The 12,445-nt window shown below is 41.3% G+C and overlaps 1 protein-coding gene across 2 annotated transcripts in view; it reads left to right on the top strand.

The window, feature by feature from the left end:
* Window positions 1-6,249, top strand: part of MLLT3 (MLLT3 super elongation complex subunit) — a 281,107-nt gene extending 274,858 nt beyond the window's left edge. For both annotated transcript variants that reach the window (XM_081803019.1, XM_081803021.1), the window contains exon 11: window positions 5,977-6,249. In XM_081803019.1, coding sequence (XP_081659145.1) covers window positions 5,977-6,108 — 132 coding nt within the window. In that variant the 3' untranslated portion in view covers window positions 6,109-6,249. The remainder of the gene's footprint in view (window positions 1-5,976) is intronic.
* Window positions 6,250-12,445: the final 6,196 nt, after the last annotated feature.

Here is a 12,445-nt window from a genome sequence, read left to right as displayed (position 1 = left end):
TACTATAGTTACAGTACATGTGTCTGTTGCATTAACAGTGGCTGCTGATAAATAACTTTTCTTTAACACCCAAAGAGAAGGTTGCGTTCTAAATTCCAGGGTGGGTTTGTAGATTAGTTCACTGTTTGAATTTTGTTTTATTACTACTTTCAAATGACTTGAAGTAGTACTTAATCTACCCCAGCTGTGTGTGGGTTATTTTTTTGTTTAATGGCTGATGGTCACTTTTATATTCTGTGTACATTTTTTTCTGAAATCTATAAATATGCACTCTCAAACCTGCCAAGTTGCCTGATTTGTCTGATAAGGTTTTTTTTTTTTTTAACCCTTCTAGAGTTTCAGATTTAAACGAAACTGTTACAGATCTAGGATTCTTAATTGGGACGAGTTGCATTTCTTGCATTTCCCTTTAAGCGAGTATGGGTAAGGGAGCCGGATTGGAGTGGTTTACCCTAAGAATTACCCTAGTCCTCTGCTAGTATCTTTCTTCAACGTTCTTTAGAAATGAAAATTGTTCAGCTTGCCATTTACCAATTACGTGGGGTTAATTGACTGAATGGTGATGGTAAATCTATTAGCTGATATTCCCATCCCTTTCTATCCCTTTTTAAACACCAGCTCTGAACCACTGTGGAGCAGTTGTCCAATAAAGCTATTAATGCACAAGCCGGGTCCAAGTAGCGAGTCTCGCAGGAGAGTGAAACAGATGTTTGGGCAGGGTTGGGACACCTTCACAAAGAAAGCCCAGCCAGTGAGTGGAGGAAGGAGGCCTTTGGCAGGGTCTTACCTTGGGGTGTCATTGGCATTCCCGATTTCACATTGTCCCTTAATTTGACCTTTGAAAGAATCGTGAGGGAAGGTGGCTTACTCGAGAATTCTAGCGAAGTGGATTACTTTAGTGTCCTAGAGGGGGAGAGTGATGGCTATGAATTTTTAGCCTGGCATCAAGGCGCTCCAGGACACACAGCGTTTCAGCCTAATTGCATTCCCAGGCCGGTTGAAAGCTCTCAGTCTTTGGCCTTTTGCCTTGTAATGCAGCTGAGGCTTGTGATTATGATACCATGATGCATGTACTGTCACGGTTTACTGCTTAATTAATTCCTATTGTAAAACATAGCACTATTGAGGACTAATGTTATTCTCCACCTCGAGAGCTGCTCATCTCGCGGAATGCATTCCGCAAAGTCGACGTACTCTCCGCCATGCGGACCTGAGCACCTGCGACGATATTTCTGGTGAGGCCAGGATCACATCCGAAGTCTTCTAGTATTAAACACATCCTATCAAAAACTCTGGTCTGACAGTTTTATTTGGCTCACAAAAAGTGGTTAATGTCTTTGTTTTACTCTGGGGACACCCAGCATCTAGCTTAATGAGCAGAAAGCCCTGGATCAAGAGAGCCTGTGTTCTTCGCCACTTTCCCTTAAGGTAAAAATACAGTACAGGGGATACAGTCAAACCCAGAGATCTGAGTACCGAGGACGGACTAATAATTGGATTTTTCTTCAAACTGCATTCCACCTTTATTTGGAAAGGGAGATTGAGCATTTCTCACCTTCCCCAGCAATTGAGCTCTGAGTCTGGGTTTGGCATTTTAGGATGAAGTAAAAGCTCTAAGAAGAACCAGGGCTTCCTTAGAAGACAGGTTAACAGTTTAGATAACAGCTACTATACTTTTAAAATTGTCTTCAGGAAGATGGGAAATGAGTGGTATGTTAGAGTATTCCTTCTCACATCATGGAGAACCCTCCCTGAGAAGTGTTCTGCTGAAGATTATCTCCATCTTGGGAAATTGCCTTCATGTTACCGAACCCCTTACAGCCAGGATCCTGATGGCCTGCCTCCTCCCCCAGGGGAGGGCCCATGTGGTCCCTCCGTAAACAGCACTTCCCTGTCCGTAGCCCCCGCGATTCTACAGGAAGACCTAACATCTCCCAGACCTGAATCCACTGCAGGCAGCAGTGGTTAAAGCAAAGCCTGTTCATTACTTCTCTTCACTGAAAGAGCTGCTTTTGGGCAGAAAGAACTCTGATTTTTAAAGAAATATAATTAGACTAGAAATAATGCATCCACCTCTTTATAATTAAAAACCAGGGTTGGGGAAAGAGCCATAGATTTAACAAGTGGACCTTACTTTGTTTTTAAACAAACAAACAAAAAAGGCAGCCTGCCATGGTACCCCCTAAAAGGCTTACGTGACAGGAAATAACCCATCACAAATGTTTTCTCCCCATAACCGTGATGGGAAGAATGAGTTGTGCAGTTGAGATACTCTTCCTTTTCCACTAAGTATCTACACCATGTACCCTTGCCTTTTCTTATCTACAGCACTCTGTCTTTTATTATCCTTATTTGGGGGGAGGTATTCCTTATTGCAGGATGACGGGGGCTGACAACAGCAAGGTAGAGCCCCGCCACACGGGCAGAGCAAGGCGGTTCCTATAGCGAGGCAGAGAGGCATCCTTCGGGGACCAGTGGGGTGTTTTTAGGCTTTGGGGCTTGTGTCATTGGAATAAGGCATGTTAATGCCGCGCTTCTGATGTTCTCACTATCAGGATTCCTGGAAAGGAACCCACGTTTATTTTTCTTTATGAAGTCTTTACTTAATTGAGGACGTGGGTACATGCTCTAGTAATTCGAGTCATTAATGCCGTTCCCTTTGGCAAATGGTCCCGAACGCCCCGACTGCTGCTGCTGCTATTAATACTACTTTAAGGCTGTCTCTGCGTCTACCTCGATGTATTCTTACAAGCGCCCATAAAAATATGGGGCTCATTTAGTGAGATTGATCGGATCCCCTTCATTTCTTTGTGTGTTTGCAGGAGTTGGGGGGGACGCGGGGCCGCATGTGGGGGAGGGAGGCGGCCTGCCATCCGAGCACTGGAAACCTACCGGACAGTCCGATGCACCTGAGACACCCCCGTTTCCTAGTGGGCAAGTGGGGCTATTTGCTTTAGAATCAAGTGTCTTTTTCTACAAGGTATTTTTACTGCTCTGGTTTCTACGTATTGTTAAGTAATTAGTCAGCAGCTATATTGAGTCACAGAAAGCTATCTTCTTAAAGGAGTGAGTTACCATTTCAAAGGGAGAATCTAGGATTATCCTTTACCCCCACATTGTGATGTAACTACTCTCCTTCCTCTCCTGTCCTCCCTGCTCTCTTCCCTTACCCCTGCAACTTTCATTATAATTGTTTTTTTTTTTTAATTCAAGTAGGCCTTTTCTGAGTTTTAGCTTCTGGCATTTTCCCTGCTTCATTTGTTTTAGTGCTAATGAAATGGCTAACAGTCAATGAGGGGAGGTGGAAAAAGCGCTGGGTCTGATAGTCCATGTGCTGTAGTTACCTCCCAGATCATTAAGGATACATTTATATTTATACGGTAATCATAATCATGTTGCCCTGATCTGTGTAGCAATTTAGTTTATAAAGAAGCTTTATTTATCCTATTATCTTATTTGATCCTTTGCACAACCCTGTGTACTAGAACAGGAGTCATCATCCCCATTTTGTAGGTGAAGAAGAAATGGAGGCTCAGGTTATCATGTTCTGTGCAGTGTCCTTCAGATAGTGAGCTGAGTCAGAACTGATACACGAAATCCAGGAGTCTGTTCCGGTTGCTTGGGCGCTCCCCTCCTGGCCAGCTCGTTGGGGAGAGAGGTCACACTCTGGGAGAATTGTTATTGGCTTTCACTGTGTACGTTGAAAGCCTATCTCTTTCTGTCCTGAAGATTACACATATTCCCTAGCCCTATCGTATTTTTTTATAGTATCACAAAAAAGATAATTTGCTCTGGAAACTACTGTTAGTATGTCTTTAGCATCAGTTGAATTAAGTATTTGATTGCCTTGAAAAGTTTGTGTGTGGGTTACTTACCAAAGCTCGGTAACTAATAACTGATAAACAAGTGTCCATTTTAGATCTTTTAGTGTTAATAAGCTCTTGCTTGATAAGTTCTTATCTTATGTGAATATAGTACTTTAACCATAATGGGGAACACCCTTTCTGGTAGTCTCTTGATGCATGAGCTAGAGCTAGAAGCCTGGGTCCAGTGGTTTAAAGTAAGTAAGAGGTCACTGAGGACATAAACTCAATGCTGTCCTGATCTTCCATCTTTCCCCTCTTGCACTCATCCTCTTGAGGGGAAGATAGGTTTCCATCTTTATTCCAGACAGGAAGGGGGGGACAGAGACCAGAAAACACATACTCATGGTCTACAACCTTTTCAGAAATGGTCCTGAAATCCCAGTGACTTCTGACAAATAAGTAGGAAGTAGCAGTATCTGCCAAATGCTGCAAGTGGGTCTGGGGAGGCAAGTGTTTTAGCTGGGCTTGTGGCTACTTCCAGAAAAATCAGGCTTCTATTCGTTAAAAAAAAAAAAAAAAAAGGGAAGGATAAAAGGATAATAGGTAGGCAGTTTGCTGTATCAGTCATGATGATTTCACAGTGAGAGTAATTTGTTTTATGATGATCCCATAGTTCTATTTGTAAAAAAGAGTTCCAGACATTGAATAAGGCAATAGCCGCTCAGTCTGGAGCTGGGCGATTAATTGGGTTGGGGTTCAGTATATCTTTTATGCTTCTGTGGAAGTCAAATATGTCAGGAATGGGGAGCACATTTTCTGTTGAGAGCCATTTACACATAGGGAATAGTTCACAAATTTACCATTTTTTAAAGAAAACTAATTCTAAGAAGAGAGGGTCAGAAGTTTCCTCTCTGCTGTTTGCCACCTGAAATTAGGTAATCTGAAACTCTGTTGAATAAATAATAGGCTAAATAATTAAAATTGTTCTCTGTTTTAAGGTGAACTAAAGAGAATGAGAAGCAAGTGATAGGAGGGGAGTAACAGACAACTAAAAATAAATAAAAGAGTTTGCCCATTTTCTCTGTGCGAATATTTTCTTTCATCCTGATGTTTTTTTCTCTCCCCTACAAAGCTTGCTAAAATTACCCCCCTCCATCCCAGTTTACCCACAACATACATCCCTCAAGTCCATGCTACCTCGGCACAGCGTCCATTTCTGATAAAATTGAGTAAGATAAGAATGGAAAGACACTGACATGATAAAAGATTCTCTCAAACCAATGACCAGCCTCGTTCTTAACACTGCAACCTTAGAAGTCTCCTCTTGAAAGCCAAGGCAAGACAAAGCAGTACCGCTGCTACTACGAGAGTGGGAGCCCATACGGGAAGAAATGAGGCAGGACTAGGCCACACGAGGAGACAAAGGTTTTTTCTTTTTATAGATACTCATACCCCCAGATATCCCAGGGACTAAACGGGACACGGCTGTAAGTAATAAACACAGGTTTTTAATCATTTTGTTGCGGTATAACAAAGTGTACAGCTAGCTGAATTTTCACAAAGCGAATGCATCTTTGTAACCAGCACCCAAATCCAGCAACAAAACAGGTCCAGCCCCCTTCCTCTAGTTACTACGCATGGTCGTCAGGGGCTGGGATTGTAGATGGTTTCTCTTTTTCCCTTTGTGGGTTTTGTACTTTCTAAGTTTTCAATAACATAATCAGAAAATGATTATTATATGTGTGTGTGTGTACTTTATAAGGAGTTTTGTTATTCCTAGGATGGAATTTCCTTACATCTAGTAAGTCAAGTCACTATCCATTGAGTAACTATTTTTTAAAAGGGTCTTGAAATTGTATCTCCCCCTAACCACCCTTACAGTAAAATAGTCTGTTGATGACTTGAAAGGAGGAATCAGTTTAAAGGCTATGAAAGAGGAGAACAGGTAATCAGCTCTGATAGAGGATTTCAAGGGGTTAATCGTCCTTTGGCTTTACCAAATTGGCTAAGGGATAAAGTTCCGTGCCAACAGGGCATAGGACCCTCTTGCTATAAAGGAGAATATTAATCTCTTGGTTCCATATTTGATACCATCCTCCCCTCTCTCTCTCCCTTTGCCTTGTGATGTCCACTGCTTATTGCCCAATCTTTGTCTTCTTTACTTCCCTAGATCGTGAACCTTATAGAAGAAACTGGACACTTTCATATCACAAACACGACATTTGATTTTGACCTTTGCTCGCTGGACAAAACCACAGTCCGTAAACTACAGAGTTACCTGGAAACATCTGGAACATCCTGAGGATACAACAACTGGATGCATCAAAAACTATTGTTTTTTTTTTTTTTTGGTTGTGATTTTTTTTTTGTTTGTTTATATGAAAACACTCAGAATGATGCAACCAAAAGGGAAAAAATAAAAATCAAACAACCTTCAGCTTTATTTTTCTTTAAAGCCAGTCATCATCTCTTGATAAAGGAGAGGTTAAGCAAACCAGCCTCAGCGGACCACTCTTCTCTCCAAGGAAATCCCCGGGAAGAGTTAGCCTGGATAGCCTTGAAAACAAATCAAACACAACACAAGAAAACTTAAAGAATGTGTATGGTATCATGTATCTCTCTGTCTGTGGTGGTTCATTCCACAGGACGAATGCATATTCAACACACTGCCTTATTACATAACTGATCTATTTATTATCGCATACAGATATTCTAAAGTCGTTGAGGGAATGACACCACAAGACATTATAAGTACTTGGTCCCGCGGATGCTCTTTCAATGCAGCGCCCTTGCCATCCCAAGCCCAGTGACCTTACTCGTATACCGTGCCACTCTCCACCAACTTTTCCAAGTCCTTTTACTCGTTGCAGTCTGTTATTTGCCACCTTTTGTTTTTCCAGTTCCAGGACACAGGTAATCAACTGGGGGGACCAAATTGCCACCCTGATTTTCTTCTTTGTGGTCTTTCTCCTGAAAGTTGGGGCCCAGCCCTTGGCTGTATCCATATAATGATCTTGGACCATGGTAGAAAATGCACCAAATAGGATCATATGAATTGTTGTCTAGCCTTAGTCAATAAACCTGTAGGACTTTTAAACAAGTGTACCTGTAAACGTCCTGCATCCAGCACTGTTGAGCTATCATCAACATCCTTGTGTCTGTTTTACTGTTCTAATATTAGATAAAGACGGAAGTAAAGGCATTCCACAGGATCATCGTTTAAAGAAAAAAAAAGAATTCTGGTTCTGTTTTCTAAAGAAATGTTGTAGAAATTCTTAATTTGGATCTATTTATTAGTAAGAGTTTCAGCCTTCTTCAGATGCCAGTGTGTTATCCATCTTTACCATAAAACCTGGAATAAGAGATTTTTGTTCACATATGATCCTCTTAGACTCTTTTATATTTGGAAAATTAAAATCTTTCTCTGGGGGAAAATTCTTGGTTATTCTGCCATAACAGATCATGTATTAACTTGTAGATTCAGTGGTTCGATCCTGTTTAGTCACTTGCTTATGTTTCCAGAAGGATTTCTTGTATTGGTGAAAATAAAGATGGTTGGGGGGGGGCTATTTTTGTTCTTGATGTACCCTGTTTTAAAACTAGAAGTCTGTCCTGTGGCATGCAAAAGAAAGCGAATTATTTTTAAAAGAAAAAAAACAAAAACTCAAAGTCCTTTTGGTGTCATTATTCCATCCTCTCCATAAATGGAGATATGCCAAGTGAGAACAGCTCATCTTCCAAGTTTTTGCTAGGAACTCAACCGAAAAGAAGGAAGATGAAGAAATACTTCTGGATCCAAAGGTTCATTCACTGGATCAGCCTTAAGAAAGCCTCTATGTGTGCGAATAGACCAGTCTCTAGGCTCTCCCTTGTTTATTCCCGTGCCAGATGCTGTCTTTTCATACAGAGATTAACTAGTGTCTGTACAGAAAATGGTCTTTCCAGACCCATTCTTTTGGGCAGTAACGTAAATGCAGATTGATAATGAAGTTATTTCTGCATTTTAAAAAGGGGATTTTTTTTTTACATTGTTTTTTTCTATCCAAAGACACTATTTTTTCCTTTAAAAAATTATAATACAGCCATGCTCCTTGTAAATTACTTCTGAAGCGTCCTCCCCAAGGACAAGTGTACTTTTTTTGGTAATGTTACGATTCTTGATGGTTGGCATGAACAGTCCTTGAAGCATTTGTTGTGTGTCCTCTGCTCAATGTTTAACTCCAGAGAAACTTTTGGAGTCATTGTGGACATTAGGTGACTGATGTGTGTGGTTTTAGGTGTGGTTTTAGTTGTGTTTCGTTTTTTTAACTTTGCGGATGAAAGGGGAGGGTATGCTTACATGAATTGTTTGCAAAATTTAGAAATCTTTAAACATTTCTAACTGCTAATCCACATATTCTCATTAAGCCAGAAATGGATGTGGTTTAACTAAAATATCTGTGTAGTGTAACTAGAAATGTATATATGTAGTTGAGGCCATTTTTATTTTTGTAACTAAGTTGTGCGGTAATTATCTGACAGTGTGAAGATTTTTCTCATTCCTCTGACCACTTAACCAGGAAACTAGGTAACATAAGCAACCAAACAAAAAAGGACAATGAGAAGGGAAGCTATTACAGTGATAAACTTTAGACCTAAAATTTAGGCAATAAAGCAGATGTCTTCAGAATATTGTCAGAATGGAAGTTTGTATATTAATAACAAAATTCAAGAAAACTTACCCATCCACTAATCCTCATCGAGACAGCAAAATGAGTTTTCCATCAAATTTCAATAGAGTGAGGGTCACATTGTTGATTTTTTGCAAGTTGTATTCTTACTCTTACCGAATCTTTAAATGCGGAAATAATAAATCCCCTTTCAGTTGATTTCAAATAGTTATACTTCTCTTCAGGTAACCCCCTCAGTTCTGCCATGTTTATAAACACCATTGAAACCTATTAAAAAGTATATTTGGTACATGTGTTTCCTGATGGTGGCTTTGGTTTTTTTTAAGCACAAAGGGAAAATGGCAGGGTTTAATTTCTTAGATAGGTTTCAAATAAAATCAACTGGGTGAGTGTGAATATGATTTGAGCCAGCCAGAGTCTGAGAAATTTTCTTTACATTTTCCTCCAGTACTTTGAGGGGCGAAAGATATATGTACAGAACATTTTCCCCCCTTATAAGTGGGCTTGCTTCTGGTTTTGCAGCAGGATTATGTATGAGAGGGGATGCTTCCCCTAGCATAGAGCAATTATGTCAGCAACAAAAATGTCCACCTTTCCCTCTACCTTTATGCAGACAAAGAGGTGTGTCTATATATGCTTGTGTATTGTGTCAAAAAGTAGGGAGAAGTGTAAAAACTTAAGATCGGGGATAAAAACTCTAAGAGAAAAAATTCCTAAGAGTGTTCTGAACATTTTTAAATTGCTAAGCCAGTCTCTCTGATCGGAATAATTACTCACCTTTTTGTGGAAAGAGCCAATGAAATTGGTTTTCTTGCACTAACATGTTTCTCCCACCGAAAAAATGTTTCTGCTCATACCTTTTACAAACCCAGCTAACCTTTTAGAAAGACAGTTCACAGTTCGGGCCTGCATGACGTCCCACGTACCGTGCGTTTCAAACCCCACACATTAACAATAGTTAACAATGGTTTACGAGAGACTTTGCCCTTAAATGTTTTAACTGTACCCAGGTAACGGAGTTGGATGTCCGGTGCTGGAAATGGTCAGCGTTCGTCTTTGGTGGCTTGTGTTCATTTCTCGCACTTTGAAAGCGATCTGTATGCGCATTGCGTCCCGCCTTTCTCGTTTTGTGTTCTAACGCTGTGTACAGCACACACGCACATGCTCATATCCTAAAATGTTGCTTCAGACTGTGGCTCTCAAGTGGGGACTCTGATGTAGAGACAACTCCAGCTGCAGTGAACGTTGAGCCCCTTTCCCATGGTTTAGTTTAATCTTGGGCTGGAAGTCTACATCTTTGACCCCTTTTGTTTTACATGATGCTTTTGATCACATAGTCACTGCCGTCCCTGGATATTGCTTGTAAAGATGCATTGAAGAAGTCAATTTAAGAGGAAGACAAAGCCACCGCTGTCTGTAAACTGTAAATATGGATTTTGGCACTTGTACTCCAGTATCTGCAAATAGAGTTATGATGGAAATGCTGACAGATCCTTCACGGTGGCCAGAGCTACTGTGCGGTTCAAAAATAAATGAAGGAAAAATGTATTCTTGAGACTAACAGTGCAAGGCCAACACATTTTCTAAATCTGTCAGTATCTTTTTTAATGGAGTGTGTATGTGTAGTTATGTTGAAAGATACACTGTGTATGTGTGTGTAGATGCTATTATGTGAACTACAAGGCATTCGTAAGATGTATTTCCCATCTCTAAAACCCATGTTGAAATATAAGTACAGATTGACAGAAATAGGTGTTTTACTTAAATTCATATTTAATCTACTGTGGCTCCATGTTCTTTACAATTGTTAAGAGTCATTTGACCAGAGTTTGGTTTTCGTTTTGCATACAGGGGAAAATGAGCCCTTGGCCTTTCTCAAGAAGTGATGCTGGTCCTGGGAAAGAATGGACAGATCAGAACCATCTGAGGGCACAGTCCTGCCCCCCATTCATATCTTTGAGTCCCCGGGGTCTAGCACCATTTTCTGTGTCCTAAAACCAGTCATTTTTCAAGCTCTGCAGAGACTGGGCAAGACACGGTGGGGCCCATTCTTAGAATAAACCAGGTTCCTTGTGCGTGGCATTTTTTCTCTTTCCCCCTATTTCTCTGGAAGGTTTGGTGCCTAAATTAAACAATGTGCTATCATTAGACAAAGTCAGTCCATCAAAGGCTCTGCATTTACTTTAGCAGCAAGAAATGCTACCTTGATTAGACAGGAAGGAGAAACTACTTCAAAGAGAATAGAATACTTTCAGTTTGGCAGATGACCCAGGACTTGGATATAATGCTCTAGTTAAGAGGAAAGAGACTTCACAGCAAATTTGAGAAAGTCCCCTTATCTTCCGGCTGACAAGCCACGGTGATTATAGTGGACTGCCTTGTATGCTATCAACTAGGAGCTGATCTTAGGTGTGGAAGCGTCAGGCCCAGATGCGCTTGGCTGGTAGCTGAGCTTTCTAGTGACCGTGCTCGAATTGGACTCATCTCTTCCCTTGCTTCAGCCTAGATAGATACTGATTTGTTGACTTTCAAATCATGGCCTTGCATTTTCCCCAGTGAGGAGAGAGTCAAGATAGGCAGCTTGGGCGTGCTGAAGACCACTCCGGATGCCGTCTCCAAGCACTCACTCACGAAGTGTACTGAGCCACCGTCTGCCCCAGTACATTTGTTCTACCAGCTCTCTCCGAATTGTGCTCCCGCCTGGATAGGCAAGGGGTCCTGGAGAGAGCTGGTAACTCCCCCAAGGCTGACGCCCGGACCCGTCCGCCTGGTAGTCCGGAAACATGGTGTCCCAAACTAATGGACTTGTTTGTTCTGATTAGTGGAGCAACTAAAGGGTATTTTATGGGTTTCCTTGCCCGGATACCACCCAAATAGAAAATCCTGAGCACATTCCAGGGCTTCCGCTTTCTCTGCCAGGTAATAGTATCCACACCTTCCTGTTTACGTGGTCCCCTTTTGTAGCAGCATTTCCAGGCTTTTCCAGAGGTTGTTAACTTGCCCTGGGCGGTCAGCTTAGCTTCTTGGTCTTCATTTCTCCCTTAATTAAAGGAGAGTAACCAATAGGGTTCCCAAGGGCGAGGGAGAGAAATATATGACACAGACTAAAAGACGTTTCAGCAATTATAACTGGGCCCTAGAACTGTTAAGTAACAACAGAAATAGTCTACCACCTAAATGGGAAGGCCGCTGAGCCCACTTTTATCATCACTCAGGGCACTGGGCAATCTGCACAGAATAGATGGCCCCAAGGGGCGGGGGAGGTAAAGGCAAAGCTGTTTGCTCATTTTCCCCTCGTAATCATGTCTTCCACCACATGCAGCCCCCACCACAGAGTTCTGAAGTTTCAAAAGGGTAGAAAAGGATAAATCCAGGCCATTAAAAGAAAATAATCAAAGCTATTGAAAAGATAAAACAAATGAGTTGCACTAAAAGGGCCGTCTGTGCAAGTAATAAGGTTGAAATAGTGATACTGATTTCCTAGCCCAACAGCATTCCTCACACATGTGGTTTGTGTATCCACGTCTGGGTGGGTGGTCTGGTGAGAAGTGCTAAATGCAGCAAGATGGCTTAGTTTTTGAGCAGTGGAGGGAAGCTTTGGGGACAGGCTCAGCCCGTGGCATCTATAGTCCCTGCAACATAAAGAGGCTTTCCTTTTGCTTTGTTCCAGGAGGGAAAGTTTTAACTTGGCTTATTCATTTAAATATGAGTCTCTATTCTGCACAGAATCAATCAAAGGGTAGGAGTTTTTTGTGTGTGCGTGGTTTTCTTTTTTTTTTTTTTTAAAGCACCTCCTTGTCCCTCATCCCAGCCCTAGAGATGTGTGGCATAGAATGGAATAACTCTCCATTTGTTCTAATTTATTCCCTGAGTCCTAGGCAATTATAAAAACATCTCCTTTGAAAGTGATGCTGTTTTCAATAACACCTCAGTTCTAGATAGGACAGAAAAGAATATTAAAGGTACGTG

Source organism: Leptonychotes weddellii, chromosome 14, assembly GCF_054177405.1.
Source record: "Leptonychotes weddellii isolate Sample4059 chromosome 14, ASM5417740v2, whole genome shotgun sequence".
NCBI lineage: Eukaryota > Metazoa > Chordata > Mammalia > Carnivora > Phocidae > Leptonychotes > Leptonychotes weddellii.
The sequence above is the reverse complement of the archived record's forward strand: the minus strand, read 5'-3'. Positions and strand labels throughout refer to the sequence as shown.